This window comes from Ictidomys tridecemlineatus, chromosome 10 (assembly GCF_052094955.1).
Source record: "Ictidomys tridecemlineatus isolate mIctTri1 chromosome 10, mIctTri1.hap1, whole genome shotgun sequence".
Classification (NCBI taxonomy): Eukaryota; Metazoa; Chordata; class Mammalia; order Rodentia; family Sciuridae; genus Ictidomys; species Ictidomys tridecemlineatus.
This window is the reverse complement of record NC_135486.1, coordinates 107,626,567-107,653,061: the sequence shown is the minus strand read 5'-3', so window position 1 is coordinate 107,653,061 and position 26,495 is coordinate 107,626,567. Positions and strand designations below refer to the sequence as shown.

The 26,495-nt window shown below is 45.6% G+C and overlaps 1 protein-coding gene across 5 annotated transcripts in view; it reads left to right on the top strand.

The window, feature by feature from the left end:
• The window catches only part of Sdk1 (sidekick cell adhesion molecule 1), an 883,473-nt gene that overhangs the window by 724,259 nt on the left and 132,719 nt on the right, over positions 1 to 26,495 (top strand). For all 5 annotated transcript variants that reach the window (XM_078023675.1, XM_078023673.1, XM_078023678.1 and 2 more), the window contains 4 exons: positions 476 to 668; positions 6,922 to 7,020; positions 13,433 to 13,624; positions 16,449 to 16,570. In XM_078023675.1, the coding sequence (XP_077879801.1) occupies positions 476 to 668; positions 6,922 to 7,020; positions 13,433 to 13,624; positions 16,449 to 16,570 (606 nt within the window). The remainder of the gene's footprint in view (positions 1 to 475; positions 669 to 6,921; positions 7,021 to 13,432; positions 13,625 to 16,448; positions 16,571 to 26,495) is intronic.

The following is a 26,495-nucleotide window of genomic DNA, read 5'->3' as shown; positions in this document are numbered from 1 at the left end:
GTGTGATATCAATTATAAATAATTAAGGTTGTTTCTATTAAACTTCTTGAATCATAGTAGACACCTATCTGGAGAGATATATGTGTTTATCTCCTTAGATGGATTCAGTTGAATTTTAAAATGATGTCATTTTATTCCTTACTTTGAATTTAAAAATGATGTCATTTTATTTCTTGTTGGTTTTAAAAAATCGACATGTTCTTTCAGTGAAGGTTTGAGGGAACATCCATTATTCCATGAGTTAGTTATTTTACTTATATATGTGTATGAAATAAGTGCGTGTATATATACATTTGTAGGCAATAATTTTGAGGTCTTTGAAATTCATTCTTTTTGAAATGAGGTTATAATGTGTAAGATTTATGGGCTTATTTAATTGTGACTGAGCTTATCCTACCAATTGCAAAATAAAATTCTGGTAGTCTTGAGTGAGGGAATTCAATTAAGAGGACTTCTTTTAACCCATTCACTCCAGCTTCTCGCATGGCCAGCAGATGTCCCTGAGGCAGCCGCTGTGGTCACCATTGCCCCAGACTTCCATGGAATCCACCATGGGTACATAACAAACTTGAAGAAGTTCACTGCCTACTTCACGTCGGTCCTGTGTTTCACCACCCCGGGCGATGGGCCTCCAAGCACACCTCAGCTCGTGTGGACGCATGAGGACAGTGAGTATTCCTCTCCATGCATCTCCCCAGGCCTGTCTCCCAGAGTCACTTGTAGACAGATGTGGCCGCTGTTTCCAGCACTGGGCCAGGGCAGAGACAGGCATGAGGAAGCCCCGTGTTCCCAGAGGGCCTGCAGTCTGCTCATCTGGGGAAGGTAAGTCGCTGACAGCTGACAGTGCTTTAGGGAAGGTGGTCCATGGAATGAGGAAGGAGCTCGGGGACAGAGATAGGGGACTAGCCTTGTCCCGTTTCTACTCCTTAAGTCATGATGAGCTTGCTCATCACCCAGATTTCAATTTCTAGTCCACTCACCTCCTTCCTTGACTGCCATTCATGTTCCTCAGCCCATTCTACTTCTGACTCTGCCCTGGGGTGTTCACCCAGCTCTTTTGAGCTCCTTGACTTTGGCTTTGCATTATCTCCACTGTTGGGTTCCATTCAGCTCTTCCTCTGCTCCCAAACCAACCTGTGGGATAGGAAAACACTGGCTGGTGAAGTTATCCTGAGATCATCATCACAGACAGAACAATACCTTGTGTCCAAGGAGACATGTTACAGTAATTTGCAACTGGAAGAACAAGAGAAAAGAAAAGCAAGCAAATGTCCCAAGTGGAGAGGATTGGAAAAAAATTATGAACTGACTATATAATAAATTTACAGTTATTAAAAAAACAAAAAGCAGTTTTGGCTCAGTAGTAGAGCACTTGCCTACCATGTGTGAGGCACTGAATTCAATCCTCAGCAACACATAAAAATAAATAAAATAAAAGTATTGTGTCCATGTACAACTAAAAAAATAAATAAATATATTTTTTAAAAACCCAAACCGTAAAGATCAAAATTTTTGAGGTAAAATGGTCATAGTATAATGTTAAGTGAAGAAAAAAAATAGTCTATAAAACTATATGGGATCCAGATTTTTCCAAGGTACATTTGTACATAATTTTGAGTTACTGTCTGCATGTGGAATGACAATGGATATTTTGTTTTTACATTTCCTTTGAATTTTTCTGCATTTTTAAAATTTCTGCCATGATTTCTTTCATAAGGAGAGTTAACCTAGGGGAGGTGTGTTTTTTGGTCACCCAGGGCCACACTGCTCCTCTCTCAGGTCTTGGCTAGTCTCTGGTGATGGCTCAGCTTCCTGTACTCACCTCTGCTTTGACTCTAGCAGGTGACACTGCAGACATCAAGGCTATCCAAGACCAGCTGCCTGTGCCCCCTGGGACCCCACCCTTCTCCCACCCTGGTTCTTCCTCCCCCATCTCCCAGGATCATCGGCTCTTCTCTGCCCCGTCACTTCTCATGGCACCTCTTCAGCCCACACATGCTCAGGTCTCCCTCTTCCTGGACAGGCAATTCTGTGGCCTTGCTGCCCCATGGACTTTTCCAGTTGGCTTCTTATTTTCTTTCCTTATAAACTATTGCTTTGACCTTCTGTCCTCTATGCCCTCCCAGACCTTGAGCAGTCTGGTTTCAGCCATCCACCATAGTGCAGCCACCTTGCCATTGACACAAGGTCTATATCAGGAAGATCAGAACATGAGTGTCTTGACCTTCTGAGACCATTGACTTCCCCCTAAAAAAAGATCTAAAGCAACTCTGCTGTTACCATCAATTGATCCTGGATGGTCTTATACTACATCTTTGATCTGCTCTATGATTTGTGTTTAAATGAACTTTTATTGAGAGAATTATATATTCCCATGAGGTTGTAAGAATCACTAATGAGATGGCCATGTACCCTTTGCCCAGTTTCTCCCATTGCTGATGTTTGCAAAACTATAATGTAGCATCACATCCAGGATTTTAATGTTGGTTGCATTCAATGGCTTGATTTAGATTTCTTCAGGTTTTTGGTTCTCATCTGTGTAAATGTGTATGTTTAGTTCTACACATTTTATCAAGTGTAGGTTTGTTTATCCACCACCACATTCAAGAACCTGAAGGGTCCTGAAACCACAGAGATCCTTGAGGTTCCTCTTCAGTACCACACCACCTTCCTCCCTTTCTTCCTTTATAATCCATGTCTTCTGTTTCTTCTCTTGCCTTATTTGTAGTATCTAGAATTTCTAGTCTACCTTGAGTGGGGGTGATAAGAGCAGGCACTCTTGCCTGTTCTCCATTTCCAAAGGAAAAGTCTCTCACTGTTATGCAGGGTAATTCCTGTAGATGTTCTTTGTCAAGTTGAGGCTGTTCCCCACTGTTACGTTCTCAATTTGTTGAGAGTTTTTGTCACAAATAGATATTTGATTTTTTACCACATGCTTTTACTGCATCAGTTGATACAATCATGCGATTTTTCTTCTTACCCTATTGATCTATTGGATTATACTGATTGGTTCTGCAGTGTTGAATCAGCCATGTGTACTTGGAATAAACCCCACCTGCTCACAGTGTATAATTCTTTTTATCTGCTGTTGGAGTCACTTGGCTGATATTTTGTGGAGGACTTTAACATCTAATTTCATGAGATATTGGTTTGTGGTTTTCTTTTGGGGGGACTGTCTTTTGTCTGGTTTGGGTATTGGAAGTGTTCCCTTCTCTCTTGTCTCCTGGAAGAAATTGTGTCAAATTCATGTTGATACTTCTTCAAAAGTTTGGTAGAAATTTTCAGTGGAACCCTCTGGACCTGGAAATTTCTCTTGGGGAGAAGTTTTCATAATAAATTCAATGTGCTTAATGGTTATAGGACAATTCAGGTTGTTTGTTTCATCTCAGTTGTGTTTTACTAGTTTGTGGTTTTCAAGGAATCATTCTTCTAAGAGTTTGGATCTCTGAATGTGAAATTGTTTGTAAAACTCCCTTATTATCTTTTCTTTTTAAAATTTTTTTAATAAGAAGTCTTTTTGAAAACCTTTTTTTATTTGTAGTTGGACACAACACCTTTATTTTGTTTTTATGTGGTGCTGAGGATCGGACCCAGTGCCTCACATGTGTGAGGAGAGTGCTCTATTACTGAGCTACAACCCCAGCTTTCTTATTATCTTTTCAAAGGGTACAAGAGCCATAGAAATGTTCTCTATTTTGTTCCTGATATTGGTTACCTGTGTCTTCTTTTTAAACTTTATCATTCTTCCTAGAGGGTCATCAGTTTTACTGATATTTTAAGAAAGAATAAGTTTCTTGTTTTGTTGATTTTCATATTGTTTCCTATTTTCAATGTCATTGATTTCTGCTATTTATTATTTCCTTCCCTCTGCTTACTTTGGATTTTTTCTCCTTTTCTAATTTCTTGAGAATAGGCACTTGAGTTATTGATTTGAGGCCTTTCTCTATTTCCAGTGTAAACATTTTAGTGCTATACATTTTACTCACAGTACAGCTTTAGCTGCACTATACATATTTCAATATGCATGCTTTCACTTCCACTCAGTTCTATGTATTTATTTCCTTCGAGACCCTCTGTTTGACCTATGGTTATTTGGAAATATGCTATTTAATACATGTTTGGAGATTTTCCTGTGGTCTTACAGCTGTTGATTTCCAATCTGACTCCATTATGGCCAGAAAACACACATGATCTGACTTTAGTTCTTTTGAATTTGTCAAGACTTGGTGGCCCTTGGCAAAGTGTTCAATGAGTACTTTTAAAACATGTCTATTTTGCTGTGGCATCTGCTTTTCAGCCATAAATATTATGTACTCTCCATCAGAGAAAATAAGAAGTAAGGTCATCCTTTTAGAATTTTCTAATAGGCATTATTTTATAGGCAGGGAGCCTATTTAACCTATTTAGAAGGATGCAGCATCCTTGTCAATGTGAAGTCGAAGGTGGGACAAAGTTGGCTTAGGGAGCGCAGCCTTTGGGAGAAGCCTGTGTGTGTGTGGTCCCTGGCAATGGCCTTGGCCCTGGCTCCCAGGCAGCTGCATTTAGCTCCACCTGCAGCAGGCCTTCTTTTCCAAAGCTCCAAGGGAACTTGAACTTGTTGGATGAGGGGGGACAGTAAAGAGAAACAATATAAATCTATGCCCAGACATTGCCAGCTGGTTCCAGCAGAGCTGGAGGACAGCATTTTGGGGCAGAAATCCAGGAAGCAGATACACTGAGAATATAAAAGGAGCAAAAAGCTTTCTTTGCTACTCCATCGATCGAAAAAGAACAAGACAGTTCAAAAACCTGTCAGAATATTTTTCTGGGGGCTCACGGTTGCAGGGTGATGAGGCGGTCCTGACAGCCATTCTATTTTACCATCTTCCAAGCGAGGAAGCTGCGTTTGTCAGAGTGCCTGAGCTCATCCTAAAGTCTTTTGCAGGTGAAGGTGGTTTCCAAGGCTGTTACCATTTTTTAAAAGTCACAAGTTGTGTTAGAAGGCTTTGTCAGCGTACCAGTTGGGAAACTAGGTATTGAATTCACCTAAAAATCTGTCCCTGTGCAGGAAAGGCTGGTGGGAACCAGAACAAGGACTGCAGGGAGAGGCATGTCTGCAAGGATCCTGCCAACCCTCCTCTCCTGCAGGACAAGCCACACCCTAGACTTCATGTGTTCATATTTAAGTTTGAAAAAAAATTGCATTTTTTACCACTAAAAGGATCTCAGTGCAGTCCTCCCCATCAGGTTCATGAGAACAGAATGGCACAGCGCCGTCAATAGGAGAAGAGCAGGTGCTCACCTGATGTGCACACACCAGCAGTGTCCTTTCTCACCTCCAAGCTCCTTCTTTTCTTCCTCTGTCTCCAATTCTGCCTTCGAACCACCCTTTCTTCCCACCCTCTCTTTAGGACTTCTTCATTTGCATCTCTCCTGAATTGGGCTGAGAGGGGTTGGCATGGGAGCACTGTCAGAGGACAGCGGGCTCAGAAGGGTGGCAGGACTCAGAGCAGATCTGAGCAAACCAGGTGCATTTGCTGTAAACCGTGGACAGAGGGATATCTGGGAGGTGCCACTTAGCACTGGGCCTGCTGAACTGTGTAGCCCATCTTCCCACCTTATAAGCCACTTCCTGAACATTTTCATTGCCATCTGCCTGTACCCCAGGCCCCAAATAGCCACTGACACTGTCAAGAGACCAAGTTAAATTGGGAGTGCCCAGCATCAGCAAAAATGTCACCCCTGGGCTATAGTGTCCTCTTCTACCTTCTGACCACCAGGCAGGTTGGGCTGAGCCCACCAGAGGGGCTTCAGGAGCTGTAAAGGGCTGTAAACTGAGGTGCACTGCCCAGAGAGCTGCAGTCTAGCTTGCAGCCTCCCCATTCCCTGCCCTGCTGTCCTGGATAGCAAGCAGATCTCCCCACCCACCTGCTGGACTGTGCTTCATGGCTATGTCCTTGAGTGGGTTGTTTCACGGAGCAGGGCCTGGGCTTGGGTTGGTAACTCATGTTGTAGCTTCTCAAGTCTGTTCTCCACTGGCAGAAATCTAATCTTTGGACAATATCCTCTGGTGATAGGATGGTCCTTCCAATAATTAATAATGATAGCAGTTAATGTTCACTGAGTTCCTCAGTGTCAAGGCAGAATTGGACTTTATTAAATTTTATTCTCACGTTACATTGTAGAATTATTTTTATTTTCCCATTTCACAGACGAGCAAACCAAGGCTTTGAGTGTTGAATTGCAGAGATAGTGCACAGTGCAGCCAGGTCGTCTCAAACCCAGCTTTACCTCCAGGTTAACCTTGTCTCTGCTGTTCCACACTCCCTTAGCAGGAAGGCTAGAGTGCAAAGAAATTCCTAGAAAGGAACCATTTTTTGCTGGCACTTTCTCCTGCACCTGTCTGCCCCTCTGGAATCCCTCAGGAGAGGGGTCTTGGAGTCCGGAATTCTGGATCAGTCTGGCATGCATTGTCTGTGGGCCAGGTGTGGGCTAGTCCTGGTGTGGGCCAAGATATCCCTGTTCTAGCTTCTGCAAGGCCTCATAGCCCCACATAAGCCAGACACATGGCAGCAAATGTCTGTCCATCAAGGGACACTCCATGAGAGTGATCTGTTCAGAATATAGCCCACCTGATTATTCTACCTTAGATTAGATCAAGGAGAAAGACCGAGCATGAGTTATGTATAAATCTCCTGCCGCCCATTGCTTTAGTTCTCTATGTGGCTGGGGTAGAGTGGGCAAAATAATTCATGCAGTGATAGCTAGGACAACTTTAAACCTGTTTCCCTTGAACCTTGTGTACTTTTCCTGATGTTTCCTACAGATTTCTGCTGGCCATTACTCACTTCTTCCTACTCATAGTTGGAATCTTCCAGCCAAATCTGATTAAAAGAGAACTGAGCTCTCATGTTGACAGGTGCCTCTATTTTTAATTGGTAGGACCAGGAGCTGTGGGACATCTGAGCTTCACGGAGATTCTAGACACATCTCTCAAAGTCAGCTGGCAGGAGCCCCTGGAGAAAAATGGCATCATTACAGGTACTTGTTCCTGGGTCCCACAAGAGGAAACAACAAGCATGCCCTACATAAAGAGGTGGTGACGGTCCCCGACAGAGAAGTGGAGAGTGAGCGCCCATCACGGCCCTCTTGGAATAATAGAAATGTCTGTCTAGCCATGTGGCAGTCACAGCCCCTAGGTCAGGGCCACTCAAAGGTGTGAGTCATTTTACTGTGTGGGCAGTTTGGGGATTTGTTCTCCTTATAGTCAAAAGCCTTAAAAGTCTCTTTGATTAAATAGGAATTGCTCATTTTATGAGATATTTGCTTAGTATTGTGGTAAGGTAAAGGTTGATATTCTGGCCAGAGGGTAGGGGACCTTTCCGTCATTCGGCAAGTGTTCTTTGAAAGCCTGCTGTCTGCAGCAGGTTCCCAACATGCAGCCAGTTAGGCAGTGACTATGATGCTTGCCTGCCAGGTCCTGGCTCTCACCCCACTGCCATGAGTGGCAAGGCCAGAAGAAAGCTGGGGTCACCTGAATCCAAATCCCCCCTTCCAGGCCCTCCCCACTGCAAGAAACCTAAGAACGAGGAGATCGCCTTACCTGCCAGTCTGAGAGGGCTTCTGAGTTGTGCACAGGAGGCCTGGGCACACATGGTTGCCTCTCAGTGAGTCTCCCCTCCTGTGGTGTGAGGTGCCTCTGGGAAGCAGCTCACCTTTTGTAGGACTTTCAGTGATTATTTTATAGAAGAGGTTTCTGAAAATTGTTCAGGTTAAAGCTCAATTTAAATCTCAGTTTGAAAAGAAAGAAATCTTGGTTTGATGAAACCAGCAGAGGCTTTAGCCTCGGATGAAGTTGGGAGGCCTCTCTTCCACTGTGGGCGCTGCAGCTGACCTCCCAGGCCCTGTGTCAACTGTGGACCATGTCACCCCCAGGGCTATTGAGGGCTAACTGAGGCAAGTTGTACTGAGGGGGTGGCCCACTAGCTGGCCCTGAGCTGCTTAGCTACCAGTGAGCAGCCCTTTTCTCTTCCAAAATATTTTTTTGGAATTTTAAGCAAGCCACTTCATATCCTTATTGCTTGGCCACACACACACTGGGTACATACATCAGCACTCACTAGGGACTTTGCCAATAGCATGGCATATCCCATCAAAGGCTTCTCCTAGGTATTTTGTAGTCGGGCCCTCAGGGTCCAGGTGGTCCCAGCTCTGAGTGAGTAATTTATCAGCACACATGTCAATCTGGAGTCTGAGCTGTTCACAACATGACAGTGGTCACATTCTCAGACCCAGGGAACTTTAGCTCCCTGTGGTTCCTGGAGCAAACACCTGCTGTCCACTGTGTCTGAAAACCTGCACAAGGAACCTGCAGCCTACAGATGAGCACAGGTGGCCTGTCACTGCCGCCGGGCTGTGATGCCTTTCCTCCTGCCACCAGCATCCTGGACGACAATAGTGACCACCCGGGGCACCCTGTTGCCCAGGCACCTCAAAGCTACAGGAGGCACAGCCTCTACCACTGCAGAGGCACAGCCTGCACCCATCCACTTGATAGGAACATTGAGCTAGGGCAGTGACTCCCATGGTCACGTGACCTACATTGGCCCAGGCAACACCAGGACTGGCATCCATTCTCTCCTCTGCATCATCAAGTGTGGACCCAGAGGTGAACTGTGTCCCTGCCTCATGGAGGAACCCTCTCTCCCCTGTCCACAGTCTCCTGCATGTCTCTCAAAGCCCTCGGCCAAGGACGTTCCTAGCAGGCCTGCTCAGTAGGGCCAGATGACATCAGGGCCTGTGTGCCGACAGCTTAACAGCCATTTAAAATGATGCACATCAAGAGCAGAGCACCCTCTTCCTCCCTCGCTGGCCACAGGTGCTCGCAGTGGGCTGTGTACCCCTACTGGTGCTGTCCTGCTGCTTGAGCCGTGGGCTCATCTAACTGGGCTTCCTGGACTTTCTTGCTACTTTTTGACTTCCTCCTTCACAGTGTTGTTTCATCACATATCCCAGAAATTCTGCTATGAGAGGATAGGGTGTACAAAGGAGGGCCACGCTCTCCTTGGGATGCTGAACTCCATCTGGCATGTGGTAGGAACAGGTGTCAGACATCCTGTGTGTCACCGCAGCAAAGGTCACTGCCCTGGGAGTTCGCTGCAAAGAGTTCAGCACCCCAGTGGCCAGTCCAGGAACTGTCCCCACCCTAACTCCAGTCTCCTTCCAGCAGCAGAACCGGCGTCTGCTTGCCACTGCCCTTAGGTATGTGCTCCGTGAGCAACTGTGTCCACTGAACCCTTCACAGGGTGGCTGTGCTGATCACTCACAGGCCCTCAAGTTAATGCCACCTCAAACATTTTAATGAAGTGAACATATCCTCTGGCCTGCCTTCAAGAAGCCGATGTTTTGAAACCCACTCGGGGTGCCTCAGTACAGGACTGGGAAGTAGCACTGTCCCAATTGGACTTTAAACCCCTGTCTATTGGGATGAGGTCTTCTCGGGCACAGGACTGCAGACACTGAGTGTACAGACTAAGAAAGCCCTCCTGTCTCCTGGCGTGGAAGGAAGTCAACATGGTGGGGACAGGCAGGACACGATGGAGAGCAGGAGCCCACTGGTTAGCATTGCTTTATACCACAAAAGGATGGAAAATCACTCTGGGGAGTGGGGCGGGGTGTGCATGGCTTGGCAGGGCTGCGTGCAGGTCCAGACAGCTTCAGTCTGGCCTTGTATGTGCACCCCTCAGGGTAACCCTGGCACTGAACAAAGCCATGCTTGCCACCAGTTGAGAAGCAGGCTACCAAGGGAGAGAAACTGGCAATTCCTCTCTGCCCAGTTGGCATTTCAAGGCAGTCTGCTGTGTTCCAGAACTCTGGGTGAGACTCCTGAGTAGAAATCTTGTCTCAGAAGGGTGTCCCTGTCTCAGACATGGGCGTAGCCTGCCCTGTCCCTCTGATCTCAGTGCAGTCTCCATTCTCACTTTAAAGCCTGAGGGGGAATAGCAGGCAGAGTAGGTTGAGTTCCCCAAGTTTCACGGCCAAGTGTGGGTGCCAATACTTCCAATTTATGATCAGCTGTTCTTGCCAGCTAATAGGGCTTAATGAACTCATTTTCATATTTTATTTAAACAAATACCTGTAGCTACAAGCAAACGCCTATGGTTTATTGTGGAACTTCACCTTCGGAAGGCTGGGGCTCTTCCGAGTAGGAGTCTGCCAGCCTGCCTCTCACCACTGCCTGGGCTGCTGGTGACGGTGCTGCCACAGACTCTGTCCCTCTTCTCAGGGGGCATGTTGTTCCCACCTCGCTACACGTGGCCTATGTTTCTGTTTCTGCCCACACTATAAAGAACACCCCATCCTCAGAAACTTCAATGGGTGCCCATGCTCTGTCTGAGCAGTACTGTAGAGGAGAAGGTTCCCAAGGGTGAGGTGGATGGCTGTGTCACTGGAAAATCGCCCTGTCACCTCTCTGTGACACCTACCCTCAGTGTGGCTCTCAGTGGCACACCAAATAGACTCTCCCATGGAACATTCCAGCAGCACCATGGAGGTCTCTGTGTACTAGAGGTATTTTATCAAGTATAGCAAAAGAAAAGCTGTATTTGCAGGCCACCGAGGCCCCCAGAGCCCACAAGCCTCCCCAAGACCTGGCCCTCAGGGCAGCTGATGCTGAAGGCCTCTGCAGGGAGGAGCATGGGCCCCTCACTGATGGCTTGGTCCTGTGCCCTGCATGCTGTATGGTCGGGGCCTGTTGGAAATCCTGCTTTATCAGCCTAGCCACATCAGGCCCCCCTGTGCCTTGGCTTTAATTTGGGGCCAGAATGAAAGGGAAACGCTGAGCAGGGGCAGCCAAGCACCCACCCGAGTAAATTGCCCATCGGACTCTTATTGTAAATTTCAGTGTCTTCCACTCCTCCCTCTGTACGCTCTGATTTATGAGGGCTGGGATGCAGACAGACAGTTTGTGATTGGATGCACTGCTCTCTTGTAGAGAATTTACTTCAGATCAACAGAAAATTATTTCTGAAGCTCCTCTGGTCGTTAGTCTCAGTTAGGCAGCCTTTCGGAGCAGGTGGACGCAAGCTGGAGGCTCCAGCCCGGCTCCGGGCGCCCCTCCCCTCTCCTTTCATACAGGGGCACTAGAGCCAGATGAAACAGTCTCTGGCCAGAGCGGCTGGGTCCACCCAGCACGTCCCCAAAGCTGCACACAAGTTGGAGGGCATCCTCAGCTGCCACGTGCCCGCTGCCCTGTCCGTCTGTGGGCTTGCTGTGTCCTGTGCTGCTGTGTCCTGTGCTGCTCTTCATTGTGAGGTCCAGGCTGGCCTTTCTCTCTGATGATGTTTTTCTAGGGCCTTGCTAAACAGAGCAGGCTCCTTAGTTGTTCATTTGGTTTTTGTTCATATCCATAACAATTTGAGCATACCATATTTTCAATTTTGATTCTAATAAATTCCAACAATGCTGTGCTTACTAAAGAGGCTGGAATGGCTGTGTCTCAGCTCCAAGTTGACCTGATGAGCTCTTATTGTAAATTTCAGTGTCTTGGAAAATTCTGATGAATAACCATCTTTAAATAAGTCAAAGTTCCTGACAGATAAGGTGGAAACATTCCACAAAGCCCCGCCTGCTTTCTGTGCACTCAGCATAGACCCCAGGTGTCACACTGTTTAGACATTTATCAGGCATGACCCACCAAGGTCAGGTCATGTGTCTGACCTATGGAGATACATTCTTCAGATACTATGGAGAAGTTGGCATGGGTGGCAGGACATTGTCATGCTGAGGAGCAGCCTGGACCTAGAAGTGCCTTTGGTTTCTAGCAAGTTCCTGAAGCTCCCTGTACCATTTCCCCTTTGTAAAATGAGGATGGCAGCTTTCCAGTGTCAAAGGTGTGCTATGTGGGTTACATGAGGAGTACTTAGGATGTTCCCAGGGACCTTGTGCACACTCTGTTTGATATTGTTAGTATTCATTATCCTGAAGGTTTTTGTTTTATTAATTGTATAATTATTTCCAAAATTTCAAATTAGCCAAAAGGAAAGAACTAATGAGGAGCCTAGTGATCTTAGTGCTGGTCTGTACAGATGAGCTGGCTGGGCAGCAGGTTAGGAGGGAGAGCCTGAGACCCAACCCTGGGGAGCTGGGAGGAGGCAGTCAGCAAGCCAGCACTGTGCAGAGGAAAAGGGGTCTGGTTCCAAGAGATAGTGGGAACCTGCACAGAGGAAGGTGGCCTAGGGGTCTACATGGCTGGAGCAAAGACCCCCCCCAGCCACTGGCCAGTGTAACTCCAGGTGTTCTGGTGGCCCTGTGGCATTGTGGCCAGAACCCCTCTGGAACCTTTGTTTTTTTGGTGTTCCTGGATGAACCACTCAGCTTGAGAGTGTCTGGGCCTGCACACTGAGCTTGCCAGATTGCATGAGAACTACAGGGACAGTGAGCAGGGAGCTGGTTTTGACATTAGTCTTTTTTTCTTTTTTTGTTTTCTAAAATATTAAAGTCCCACGATGCTTTCCTCTAAATTCTTGTTCACCTACAAATGCAACTTTCCAGCTTTATTTATTACTTTCATCAGAAAGAGAAGCTGGGATGCATCCTGGTGCTTTAGCATCCCCGAGCTTATTGACTGAGGAGAAGGGGGAGCAAGTGCTTTCAGCAGTTTTCCTGTATCTTGGACCCAAGAGCTCTTTCCATCACGGTCTCCCTCTTTATTTAAAAGACATGTTAAGCGTTTTCTACCCCTCTGAGGAAGGTGACTCAGGCACTAGTCAGATCTCTTTTTCTCCAAGCCTCAAGTTGTGAGAGTTGGATAAATTGTGATCATGAGGCCCCGCAGGACCGAAAAGAGTATAGGGGGAAATTAAATTTTGCTAGGAAAACAGAATATCCAAAAAGGGAAGAAGGAAAACTAGAAGCAAAACTCACACACTCACGTAAAAAGGAACTTTTCCAGGGATAGCACTTTGCAAACTGGAAGAGTGGTCTGTCAATCATCTAAAAAAGGAAAAGGTAGAAGGGATGAAACCAGATGCAACCCAAGAGCAAGCCATTGGTTTAGAGCACAATATCATGAAAATAGTAGCTTCTTAAAATGGAAATATTGGCAGAATGCACCACACATAACTAGACAAGAGGAGCTGTGCAGAGCAAGCAGCTGATGATAATCATCCACCACTCTTTGTCTACACACCAGATTCCTGAGGCTCACTGTGTTGGGGAAACAGTGCCACTGCAGTGAAAGAAGGGGTATGGCGAACTTCTGTGGGGCACAGAGGCAGGAGCCCTGCTTCATTTCCATTTGGGCAGGGCCATGAATCCCACTATGACCTTGGCAGATCTAGCTGAGCTTCCTCCTTGCCTCAGCTGTCCCAGATCTGCCAAGATAATGGCATGGCATCGGTCTCAGTCCTCAGGCTGGTGGGAGTCACAACTCAACTCCTGTTTGTCTTTTCAGGCTATCAGATTTCCTGGGAGGTGTATGGAAAGAACGACTCTCGGCTCACACACACCCTCAATAGCACAACACACGAATATAAAATCAAAGGACTGTCCTCCCTCACCACCTACACCATTGACGTGGCAGCCTTGACTGCAGCAGGGGTGGGCCTGGCCACCTCATCCACCATCTCTTCTGGAGTGCCCCCAGGTCGGTAAGATCCCTGAGCACCCTTCCTGCTCTCATCTTTCCAATACAGATTCCTGACCCTCAAGGTCAATGGCATTTCCTTGCAGAACCCACTGAATGCCTTGAACAGGGTGGAGTGTCAGCCTCCTGCTGGACCACTCTGGGCAGGAGGGTAAGCAGGCATCGGCTGCCTTCAGCCTCACTCTCCTGCTTATCTGATGGGGCTTGTCCTTGTCTCTCCTGTGAGTGGAAATGCGAGTGGAAATGTGTTAAGGGGGAAGGAGAGGTTGCCATTTAGAATAGGAAGCATAGAGCGTTACTCACTTTACAAGAAGTACAAACTGAGGGTTTCAACAAGAAAAAGGAGCAGAAGACAGTGGGAAGAATGGGCCAGGGGCAGGGTGCAGAGGGCAGGGGCCGGAGCTGTGGGTGAGCTATGGGTGTGCTTGGTAAGCTGCCCTCGTCCAGCTGGCACTCCAGTGCCACCAGACTCAGACCTGTCCTTTTGAAATTCAAGCTATCTTCCTAAATGTTCCACACACTCATTCCAGCTTTAGAAAATTGCTACCCATCTCCTTTTTTCTCCAATTATAAAGTTTACGTTTAAAATAAAGGTGTTTTTGCAGAGAATCAGAAATACATGTGAATGTGAGAAAATGTCATGGGGAGGTCAGAGCAATTCTTTAATTAAAGCTATAAGTCTCTTGCCATTTAAAAGATGTCAGCTTGCCGTATTTGAGAGAAACATGACTGCCTCATGTGTAAAGCCTGAAAGACCCACGGGAAGCCACACCTGTCCCCATACTTGCCTCACTTTCAGTTCAGGCTTCATGACTCAACTATTCTCCTGGGAGGGTGGCATTCGTGATTGGAAGAGAATACATGACACATAAAACAAAGACGGTGAAAGTCCTCCTGTGAACCACCGTTTGCTGTCCCATACCTCCCCCATGGTGCCACTCTGGTGCCACTTAGTCATAAGGTTCTCTGTGGTTCTCTGCCATAAGACACTCTGCCCTTGCTGGAGGAGCGCTCCCTTGAACTGAGCCACCCCCAGCAGGGAACACGGGGTCACGTCTTTCTGCCAATCCAGTCGTGGCCCTCACACTGCCTCTGTGCAAAATCCACAGGCCCGTCCTGCAGCAGAGTTGCCCCCAGGGTCTGATCTGCAATGACCCTGAGGTCATCAGTGCTCAGGCGAAGCTGCTGCAGCCGAATGCCACTCAAGAACTGCTGCTCTGAGGCAGTTCAGCCTTGTTTTAAGTCTTTGACCTACAGAAAGATTCCTTTTCATATCTTCATTTATCTTACACAAGTAGTCAGTTCCCATAACACATATTTAAAGTGTTTTAAGCCAGTTCCCAAAGCACATATTTGAAATATCATTAGTACTCTCAGAACACTGGTGATGATGTGGCACTGTTTAATTTGTTATAAGGGCTGCACACACCGACGGAGGGCAGCATGGGAAGTACACCTGTGCATGAGTTACCAGGGTTTTTTTGGGATGGCTTGGACACTGTCTATCCAGGGAAGGAGACTGGGCTCACTGACCTCCAGATGCCCTCTGCATCCAGTATTACTGTGTCCATGCCACACTTGGACCTGCAGTGGGGCGATCTGGGGGCAAATAGATCAGGCCTGTTAGTCAAGGGTGAAGGGAGTGGGGGCTGCTGTTCTGTGTTTGCAGGACAGGTCACCTATAGCTGGAGAGCCATCCTGTGGCATACCTGGGCACAGGAATCAGCTGTGGGCACCATGCTATGAGGACAGACCCTTCTGGGGAGCTGTGTTCTGTTTGCCCTTCTTGAGGTTCATATCCATTAGTGACTGAGAGCCGAGGAATATAACGAAAAGAGTCTCTTGTCCTCCAGTTTAAACATTTTCTGCTTCAAATTCATTAAACTAGATGCAGAAGGACCCTTGAGATCCTAGAGACCCCGCATGTGCCAATATTGAACTGATGACCAAGTGGTTTTATTGTCCCTGACAAGTGCCTTTAAATGCCCCAGCAATGTATGTTAGGAAGTCACTCCTTAAGAACACTGCAGGTAGAAAGCTGGCTTGAATTTGAAGTCTTCTTTTTTTCATTTTATCCCATTATCTTTCTCTAGAGTATTGTGCATCACCTAACAAATAATACGAAATTATTATATAAATCATCAGATCTCTCATTTGAACACACAGTGTTGCACTTGTGAGCTGGAAAGGTTCTTTGGGGAGCATCTCACCCAAGGGTGTCTAGTCTGCGAGACAGCTTGAGCCATGGGTAGGCTCAGATGATGGCAGCCTCCTTCCACGCACACCCACCTTCCACCTTGTCTCGTTGCCAGAGCAACGGAATACAGGCAAAGTGGAAAGAGTTCTGAACTGTCACCTGCATTTGGTTGTCTTGGAAACCAGACCCAAGAAGCCTAAGCCTAAGACCTGAACACCTGCCATGTCATGCTACCTAGAAGCCATCCTTGTCCCTGGCCTCCCTGACCCTCCTTCCCAGGGCATCATGGGAATGATGAAAGAAAGCTGGACACAATACTTAGTGGTTTTAGCAGATGGGAGGAATTACATTCATTCACCCTTTGCTCATTCAACAAATACTTATTAATTAACTACCATGTCTGTTCAGAAAGAAATGAGACATGTGCCTCCTAGGGCCACTTCAGGTAGCCTGGAGCCTGGTAAATGACAGGCTCTATTCTATCCTGAAGGAAGTTCTGCTACTTTTTACTTTCATCGTTTTGAAAAACAACTCTTTCTTGGTATAGAAACTGGCACAAAACTGACATGATACCTGCCTAAGTCTTGACAGAATTTAACCCCACCTCCCTCTCTCATTCATCTCTAGACCTTCCTGGAGCACCGTCCAACCTAGTCATTTCCAACATCAGCCCTCGCTCAGCTACTCTGCAGTTCCGGCCAGGCTACGATGGGAAGACATCCATCTCCAGATGGATTGTGGAGGGGCAGGTATGTGTCTCATAAAACCAGAAGCTGAAGTTTCCAGAAAGTATCATAGGGATCTGTCCTTGAGGGACAGTTGAATGATGCTTGCAGGACAACCCAATAGCAGCAGCAAGGACGTAGGGACAATTGATGTGATTGTGCTTAGAGGAGGAGAAGGAGAGGATAGAACCAACTCAGATGCTGGGGACAGGATGTGCCAAGACCAGGGAAGACAGGGTCCTACTTACTGGGTGATCAAAAGAATAAGAGTTCAAATTCAAGTTGTTTCAAAATAGGTACCCCAAATTTGAAAACCCAGTTGACTGATTTGTTTTTAAACTTCTGCATCACAGTCAGCTACCAAATATACTGATGGGATTGACTGTTTAGCACAACTTGTCTGTCAAAGAATATGCATTCATTCAATAGTATTTCTGGAGCTTGTTCTATCTCCAAGCACTATTTTAGGCATGGAGGATTTAGCAATAAGCAAAAACTGATGAAGTTTCTGCTGTAATAGGGAAATGTTCTCTCTTGGGTGGAAGGACCTCTGGGTCTCAGGAAGGAACTCCCAAGTTGGGTTTGGAGGGCAACAGGAGGCAGCACACAGAGGTGCGAAGTGAATGGTGAGAGTGGGCACAGATCACACGGGATCCAAGAGTGAGCTGTGGGAAAGACTCGGGTTCTGATGCCAAGGCCCACAGCGGTACTGCAGAGCTGGGGTGTCTGTGAGAGGGCTGTACTTGGACAGGACCCACCAACAGGGGTGAATACCACAGTCTGCCACTTCTGTGTTCTAATAAAAGCAGGAGAAAAAAGATAAAGAGCCAGATTACGAGAGCAGTAAAGTTTCCGAGCGGTGATTGTCTGCAGTGAAACCCTAGTGGCTTTAATGCCTGCACTGGCACTGGGTGATGGTAAGGCTGTCACTCCTGGAAACTGGCCATAAATCAGGATGGAGTCCATCCACATCTTAACAAGTTTCATCAAGCAGACGTTTCTGGAAACCTACTTAGGATCCTCAAAGTGTGAATCATGTACATGGGATCAATCCATAAATGATGCTGGAACATTTATTTACTTAGAAATGTAACAATATGTCCCTGCTTCACATATAATCAAGAAAATCAATCCCCAGTGGATGAAAACCAAAATAATAGAAGTTAACTTTGGAAATCTTAGAAGAAAATGTAGAAGAACCTTGATATCTTTTCCTTTAATTACCAATTATCCCTGTTACTTTTAATGTTAAGATTTTTCTTTCCCTCTTTTTTTTTTTTTTTTTTTTTTTTTTGCCTGCTATCTCTTTCCCTGAATTTTATTATGGAACTATAGGGCTTTAGGGTTTTATATATTCAGTATGTTGTAGCAGGCGCCTGCTGTCATTATTCTTTTTTGAGCCCCAAATTCACCCATCTTTAGCCTGGGCAGTCTCTTGTCCTGGGCCCCCTTACTCAAAGCCACCTATTTTTGGTGACTACTTTGCTTTCTGAGGCCGCTCAGACCCAGCTTGTACCTTCCTGCCCCAAGCTCAGGTGGAGCCATCCCTCCATCTGATAGGCCTTGGTTTCATTTAGTGTAGAGGGGTCTTAAAGGACCATATCCTGGCACCAGAGGGATGGGTGATTATTGCTATCAGTTGGTCATTGGTTCTAGACCTTTCCAGTGGACAGAAAGAGGAAATGATATTTTTAAAAATATGATAATACATGGGCTGGGGTGTAGCTCAGTGGCAGAGAGCTTGCCTAGCATGTGAGGGCCATTGCGTTCGAGTCTCAGAACCACATGAAAAAAGTAAACAAATAAAATGAAGGAGTTGTGTCCATCTACAACTACAAAATTTTTTTAATGATGAATACATATCAATATTCTCATTCCAGTTTTTAAGATTATTATTCCTGAATTTATATATTAAATATCATTTTTCTTATGCTAAAATTGTGTTTTTTAGAACCCCATACATAAATACTTATTCTATGTGACTATTATATTAAGAGTTTCAAAATGGTGATTTCAGTAGTGTAACTATCAAATGCAATTTGAGTGTTTGTCTTTAAGATACATTTTACCATGCATATACAGTCAAAACATTGAATTCTAAAGTCATGCTGTATAACTCTTTCTTTTTTTTGACTGTGTAACCACCAGCTTAATAGAGAATAAGTGAATTTGTTTCATGTATTTCATTTTTGTGCTTCAATTTTTAATGACCAATTTCTTTAAAAATTATTTTGCTTAAAAGAACCAATAAAAAGAAAAAGTCAAATTATTTTCTTTAGGAATATTATTAGAAAAATTTTAAATTTATTTTGGAGCATGTAATTCATTCATGATCTCAAAGTCAAAACTGTTTTTTAAAAAGTCACATTCAGAGAAATTTATGTTCAGCTTAGTCCCCCCTTCACCCTGTTTCCTGTCTCTCCCATAGATAGCTACATGTATTAGGTTTGGAATTAATCTCTTTTTTTCCCCGAGCAACATAAGCAAATTTATATATTCATATCCCGCTTTCTTACATGGAAGGCAGCATCCTGAACTTCATACTCCTCGTGTGACAGCATCCTGAAGCTCACTGGTCATCCATGTAGATGGCTCCCTCGATACTTCCTGCACATGGACAGGTCTCCCCAGAGGGCATGCATTGGGGATTGTCTACTTAGCTAGCCCTTTAGTTGGGGGCACATTTGGAATGGGTATTCATTTTATATCACTGCCCTCACAAATTAACAAACACTTATTGCCTTATGCAACACAAATGTCTCATAGTTTTATAGGTCAGAAGTTCAACACGGGTTTCATGGGCCAAACTCAAGGCATCCCCAGGGCAGGGTCTCTTCTAGAGGCTCTGGGGCGGAGTTCACTTTCAAACTCATGAAGATGTTGGCAGAGTGCCATTTCCCTGTAGTTGCAGGACTGAGATCCTATTTGAGGATCTGTTAGCTAGGCCATCCAGCTGCCACAGGCCACCGTATTCTGTGCCTCATGGTCCCTCCCCAATTTTCAGAGTCTGTTACAATGAGTTGAGTCTCAGACTTTGATTCTCGCCTCCTTCAGCCTCGTCTCTGGCACTCTTCTTCTTAAGGACTCTTCTGCTTGCTTTAGATCTACTTGGACAATCTCCTGGTTTAAAGGTTCTTAACCTTAATTATGTCTTCAAAATCTTCCACCAGGTGAGAGAACATACTCACAGGTTCTAGGGTACAGGTATGGACATATTTGGGGCACATTATTTTGCCAGAAGATTGTTTTCAGCCTTTGCATGATAATTTTATATTTTTGCCACTGAATCTTTGGGGTAGATTCTCAGAATTGAGATTTCTGGATCAAACAGTGACTGTACATGGAGATTCTCTAGACATTGCCAAATCCCACTTCTTCTTGTGTAAGGTGGTAATATTTTGCATTCCCATGAGAAATATGTATATATATGTTTGCCATGCAAAAAAAGAATTGAAGTCGAACTTAAGAATCGTCTCTTGCTTGCTTTTGGATTTCTGAGTCATAGATAAGAAGGTTTTCTTCACTTTCAGGTTATAAAGGAATTCACCCCATTTTCTGCTGCCACTTTTATGACTTCATTTTTTATGTAGAGAGCTCCATCCATTTAGAACTTGTCCTTATATATGGAGTGAGGTATGAATCCATTTGCAAATAGCTATGTAATTGTCCCATGGCCCTTTTATAAAATATCCACTTTTTTCCTCCTCCTGATTTGTAACATTAAATTCCATATACACTTGGATCTATTTCTGAACTTTTTATTCCATTCTATTAGCCTAGTTATTCATGCACTAATTCTACATTGTTTAATTATAGAGGTTTTAAAATGTTTTACTATCTTGTAAAATCTTCCCAGGGCCCTGCGCGCCCGCGCGCGCGCGCGCACACACACACACACACACACACACACACACACACACACACACATCCACTGATTGGGATTTTTAGAATTTTCGCAGTTGCTCTTCTTGGTCCCTCATGATGCTGATCCTTTCTGTCCAGGAACATGATGTGTCACCCCATTTGTCTAAATCTACTGTGTCAGCTCCTTTCTTCTTGTCACAACACTGGAGTCCTATTTCTAACTCCTCTGGGCTCTCAGAAGAGCAGGAAAATCAGGGTCAATGAGTATTTCTGAAAACTGCCAAATAAAGAGAAGGGCCTGGGATCCTCCAGGACATTATTCTTGACTTGTTTGTGAGTCTGATTTTTCTTATCTGTGAAATGGGTCAGCAGGATATCTGTAAGATCATTGTGAGAATTAATTAATGTCTGCATAGTTAACTACATTCTACCCTGTCTGCCGGCATGCAGGAACACCAGCTCATCCAGTGCTCACTGTGCTTCTCTGGCTCCTGTTGTCCCATTCTACAGGCAGGACATAAAGCATGGAGTTTCCTGGCTGATCCCAGCTGGGCATTTTGCTGCTCAGCCTGGGGTGTGGTGCTGCAAGCCAAAAACTTCAGGAATGTTCTTCTTAGTTCCCTTATAACTTTATGTAAAAAATTCACATGGATTGTTAGTAGTGACAGTTTGTTTCTTCCTCTGAAATCTTTACATCCTTTCTTTCTCTTTTTTATTTCTTTTTATTTATTTATTTTGCAACCCTTCTGGAAAGGCAATAACCTCTGTATCATATAAAATTGGAGCAATCATAGAAGGCAGTTTTTTTTAACTACTAACTTTATAGAAATTCTTTAAGGTATTAGCATCAAGTATGATATGTACAATATTCATGGAAAGTGTCTTTTGTTACAGCTAGCCTATACTGGGTTGAGACAATTCTTTTCTAGTCCTGCTTTGCTACAAGTGGATTTGGTATTTTGTTTTGTTTCTTGGGGTTTTAAAAATCATAAATAAGTTAAATTATATCAAATTACACTTTTCACTCATTGAGTCATTCATCATTTTTCTGCTTTCATCTGTGGGCAAGATGGTCACATTATTTTTCTAAGATGTCCCCATCACACTGTCCTGAGATGACACTGGATGTGATGTTTTTGTTGTTTGATTTTGTTTTAAGTTCAGATTTTTTATCCATGTCTGTAAGTGAACTTGGCTTTTTTCTGGCTGTTGGGTTTGGCTTGGTTTTTAAGATTGTGGTTTATTTTCTCTCCAGTTTTCGTAAATGAATATCTGATTGCATTTGCACAGCTCAGCCGGCGAGGTGAGATGCAGGGGCATGGTTGACCTCGCTGGCACATGCCAAGGACTTTTGGGGGCCTCAGAGGCGCTCAGTGTTCCTCAGTCCTATCTGCACATAAAACATCAAACCCCCCACATCAGTTTGTGAGAGGCTCAGGGGTGGGTTTGGGGCTATGTTCCATTTGTGTGGCTTCCCAGGTGATAGAGTAGATAGAACATCTACCCCTCTGTTGTGGGGCCCTGTGTGCCAGGTCCAAGGTGGGACACACATGCCCTGCCTTCTAGCCTCTCCCTGGTTCTTCCTCAGAGGGTTGAAGGGTTTAATTCTGCAGGGGACAATGACATGAGAGGCTCCATGCCTTCCCAGAGGATACCCTGCCCCTTCCCTAGGCCTGCTATGCTCTGAATGCCCAAGATAAGGACACTCCCTGGCCTGGTGCCTACTTGGGGGCCACATCCTGGTTGTGTGGCCCCTGGGGCTGTTCCTTGCAGGCTAACTCCGTCAGTGCATGGCTACTCATTCAACATTTAACCTATAGTTTTCAATTTCCCTGAAGCTTAACTTTGCTTTTCATTTTGAAATCATTTTAGAAACTGCAAAAAAAGTTGCAGGAAGCCTACACAGAACTTCTTCACCAGAAGGCCCGTCCAAGGGTTGCCAGTTGTCCCCAAATGTGCTAGGTGACTAAGGATCTGACCAGGACCTCAGCCACAGCCAGCTGTCCTATCCCCCAGTCTCCTCCACTCCCAGCCATTCCTTGACTTTTGTGACTTTGACAGTTTTAAAGATCACAGGCAGTCACTCAGTCACTTCCTATAATACCCCTTCTCCCTGGCTTTCAGAGTGAGCATCTTGTTAGGCTCTTTTTCTGCCACCTTGCCAGAACTGGAAGCCCCTTAGCAGTATTCTTTCTGAGATACTTGAAATTAGCTCTGCAAGTCTAAAAGTTCTGTAGTGGTACAGCTGGTTGAAATTTCAAAACCAAAAGAGAATTTTCTCCTGTTATAGCTCATGATCTGAGCCATTTGTGTCTAGTGCTCCTAGAGAGTAAGTGTTCATGTGTAGAGATAAGCTTAGTTCTGAAGAGCCGCGGAAGGACTGGAGGTGTACCTCCAGCTCTTTAGGAAACAGCAATAGTCAGGAGGGGAAGCAGAGGTGAGTTGCGGCGTCTCTCATCACTCAGTACTCGGGAGCCTCAGGGCTGTCACAGGCAGCGTACGCAACCATGGCGTCTCTTCTCTGCTGGATCTTTGTGCTACATAAGAGAAACAGTTTTTCCCTCAATCCACCTGGGTTGATTCTACCAGCAGACTCTACCAAATAAGAACCTAAGCAGGGGAGGAGGAGGAACTGCTTACATCAACAGAGAAAGCCTGGGCTTAACTTGTGTTTCTTTTGAATATGGTAAGAAGTAGAATATTCCAGAAGACCTCACCTATACCAGTGACAGCCCTAAGAGTCCCACTTTCTGGTCTTCAGGAATACTGGGCTATTATGGGCACCCCTCAAGCCTGTCTGCAGGAGAAGAGGCTGGGCAGGACCAGTGACCAGTTCCCTCACAGTTGATGGAGTGGGGCTGGTGACAGACCCCCAGGCTACCCTGAGGGGTTGCCAGATCTCTTCTGAGGTTTGTTCTGGAAGGTGCCTCATGTCCTATAGAAAGCAGAGCACATGTACCTTAGAGGATAAATATCACCACATGTTGTATCTCTCAACACACTGCAGACAGGTGTTATTATTCCTGTTTTACAGCTAAGAATTTGAGCTAGACACTCCCCTAAAGCCAGTGTCCAGCCGGGACTGGAGCCCTGCCAGCCCCTCCCAAAGCCCCAGCTATTTATGCTCACATCATGGCATGACCTCAGGGAACTTGTCAGTGGAGTTTCCTGGGGATGTGTTGGGGCCACCCATGGAATGTGGCAAAGGCCTGGCAGGTGGCACATGAGGAAAGGCAGGGCAGAGACCTGGTGCTGGGAATGAAGACGGCTGCAGCTCTGTTCTTCCCCTAGATACACCATGAGCATGTCAGGGGATGGCAAGGGCGGGTCCCAGCACTGTCTACTGAGTCTGCAGACACAGGGCACAGCCCTGAGGACGCTGACCTAGCAGTAAAACCTCTGAACTGTTTATTTGTTCAGAAAGGCCATTTGTTCATTTTCAAAGAGATGCTCTGCTGTAATGCACCTTCGGGGGAGCAGAAACAGGTCTCAATGAAGGTACAATAGTTTCAGCTAGAAGTGGAGTCAGGCTGACCTTCACCATGTCAGATCTTGAGATTTTCTTGGGATTATCTAGTAGATGATTGAAAAGTTATGCAACCAAGAGAGAATGGATCTGTACAACATAAAACCAGGGTGGCTTCAGAAGCTTGCTGGGCCAGGGGAACACAAGGGACCATGCAAGTCCATCAGTGGCTGTTGAGGACTGTGAGGGGGACAACATTGGGCCACATATCCAGGTTTTGCTAGTCACCCAGGCAGCACCAAAGAGTGCCCTCCCAGGAACAAGGACTAAAGGACATTTCCCAAGACAATTTGTGGTAGCAAAGCCTTTCCTCCTTTGATCCACTTTTTTTTTTTTTAGTTATATCTTCTTCGCAGTGAAGTTATCTTTAAGTTCTGACCTTTTTTTTTTCTTTCTTTCTTTTTCTGTGCACCAAGAAGGTTTTGACTTGAGTTATCCTTGGTGAATTATGGGATGATTCGTTGAAGGAGCCCATTGAAAGGCCCTGTAATACGTTGATGCTCAGATGTAGGTTAAAAAAAGAAGCTTTTATAGGTATTTCTGGTTCAGTAATGCTTTGCTTAATTAGTAACCTTTGACTGCAAAGTGAATACAACAGCTCTCTCCGCATTTTTAGGGCATACTGTAGAAGGGGAGGATGCAGACGTCTCAGTTGTCATTTGTGCCTCTGTTTGCCTGTGTGCTCCCCTGTAAGCCCCAGCCTCACAGCCATTTGCCACGCTCTGATAGTCAGAGCAGCATCCAGTCTTCTCCAAATGCACCAATTTAAAAAAAAAAGAAAAGAAAAGAGAGAAAACTGCGCTGGGCAGATTTTTCAGTAATGAAGATGCTGGTGGTAACACTTCGGGTACAGATAAAACTGTTTCCATTCCAAAAATGGAAAGCAGAGGGAAAAAGCCCACTTAGTGCTTATTTGTGCATAATGGCAGCCATTTTCTTAAAAGGAGCTGTTTTAGAGAGTGTTATGGGCTAATAAAACACAGCGCAAGTCGGCTCAGTGCTGGTCTCTCGGTAACTAAGGAGCAGTGGAGACGAGCGGCCGGGTGCCCTGGTGTCCCCAGGACTGATGCTTACTGATGCTGAGGTTGCTGGGCACATCTGTGCCAGAGCCCTTTGGAGTGACACATTCCTTGCTGAAGCCTGGTCACACAGTAATGCTGTCTGTCTCCTCTCACTGAGGAACTGGATGGCAGGCTGATGGATGGAAGACTTCAGGCAGCTCTTTCATTTTTCTGTTTGTTGATGCGCTTACCTGTGAGGACGTCTTGCAGGCTGTATGGGGCCTTCTGTCTGCCTAACACACCCTTTATCCAATGCCACTCGCAATACATTTCCATTGGTGGTGAATTCTAGGAAAAATGTCTCTGTGGATGATCCTGTCTATGTCTGTCAGAAGCTGACACATATATGTCCCAGGGTGTCCCCTTTTGCCTAAGCCACCAGGAGATCAAAACCAAATGTCCTTCCTGAGGGTTCTCAGGAGGAATTGGAGTCCCCTCTGCTTCCTTGAAGTGGTCTTGCTTCTGTCCACTACTGCTTCCAGCCCCCATGAGCTGAGCTGAGCTGGGCCCCAGATCTGGACTAGACTTTAGAACCCCAGAAACAAGGAAAGAGCAGTGTCTACCTTGGTGAAGGAGAAACTCATGGAAGAAAGCAAATGCCCAGGCCTCAAGGCCAGGGGCCCTGCCTCTGAGAGTAAAGCGCTGGAGCCCCAGGGGAGACTTGTTTATGAAGAAAGCAGCAGTGGGGGCCAGGGATGTGGCTCAGTGGTCGAGCACTTGCCTAACATGCACAAGGCCCTGGGTTCCATCCCCAGGACTGAAGGGAAAAAAATATTAAGCTGAAAGTAGAGGTAGGCATGCGTGAAATAGATAGCTGTCCTAAAATGTTGCAGGTTCCATTTCCCTGTGAAAGCAGGGACATTCCCCAACTTAGATGGTTCACCTTGCAACTGTTCCCTCAAGGACAGTGTGGGGCCATTCTGTCCAGTGTCCTGTGTTGCCACTGCTTTTGGATATTGGCATTTTGTGCTTTTGTATTCCATCCTGTCTACAAAATGCCCATCTGTGTGTCCACGAGAGAGATTCAGCACTTTATTATAAAACAGGCTTTGTGTTCATGATTTTACCCAACTACAGGCTAACGTCAGTGCACTGAGAAGGTCGAAGGCGGCTGGGTGACACAGGATGGCTGGTGGGTCAGGTGTATTAAATACATTTTACACTTCAGTTCTTTTCAGCTCGGAATGGGCTTATTGGGACTAACCTCATCATAAGTCAGGAACATTTATGTTTGAAGTTGTTTTATTCTCTTAAGGGTCAGTAGAAATGTTAAAAATAGCAAGTTGAGCAACGTCGATGCTTTGAGATGCCTCAGTCTTTAGACTGAGAGGCTCAGATCCCCACATGGGCCTCTGTCCTCTAGCCTCTATCCTTCTGTCTTAACTGGGTATCTCTGTTGCAGGATGGAACTGATTGGACCTTCTTGGATTTCTGTGGTCATGGGCAAGGCCAGGGGAGTGTCAGGCCAGTGATTAAAGCACACGAGGCACTTTAGGAA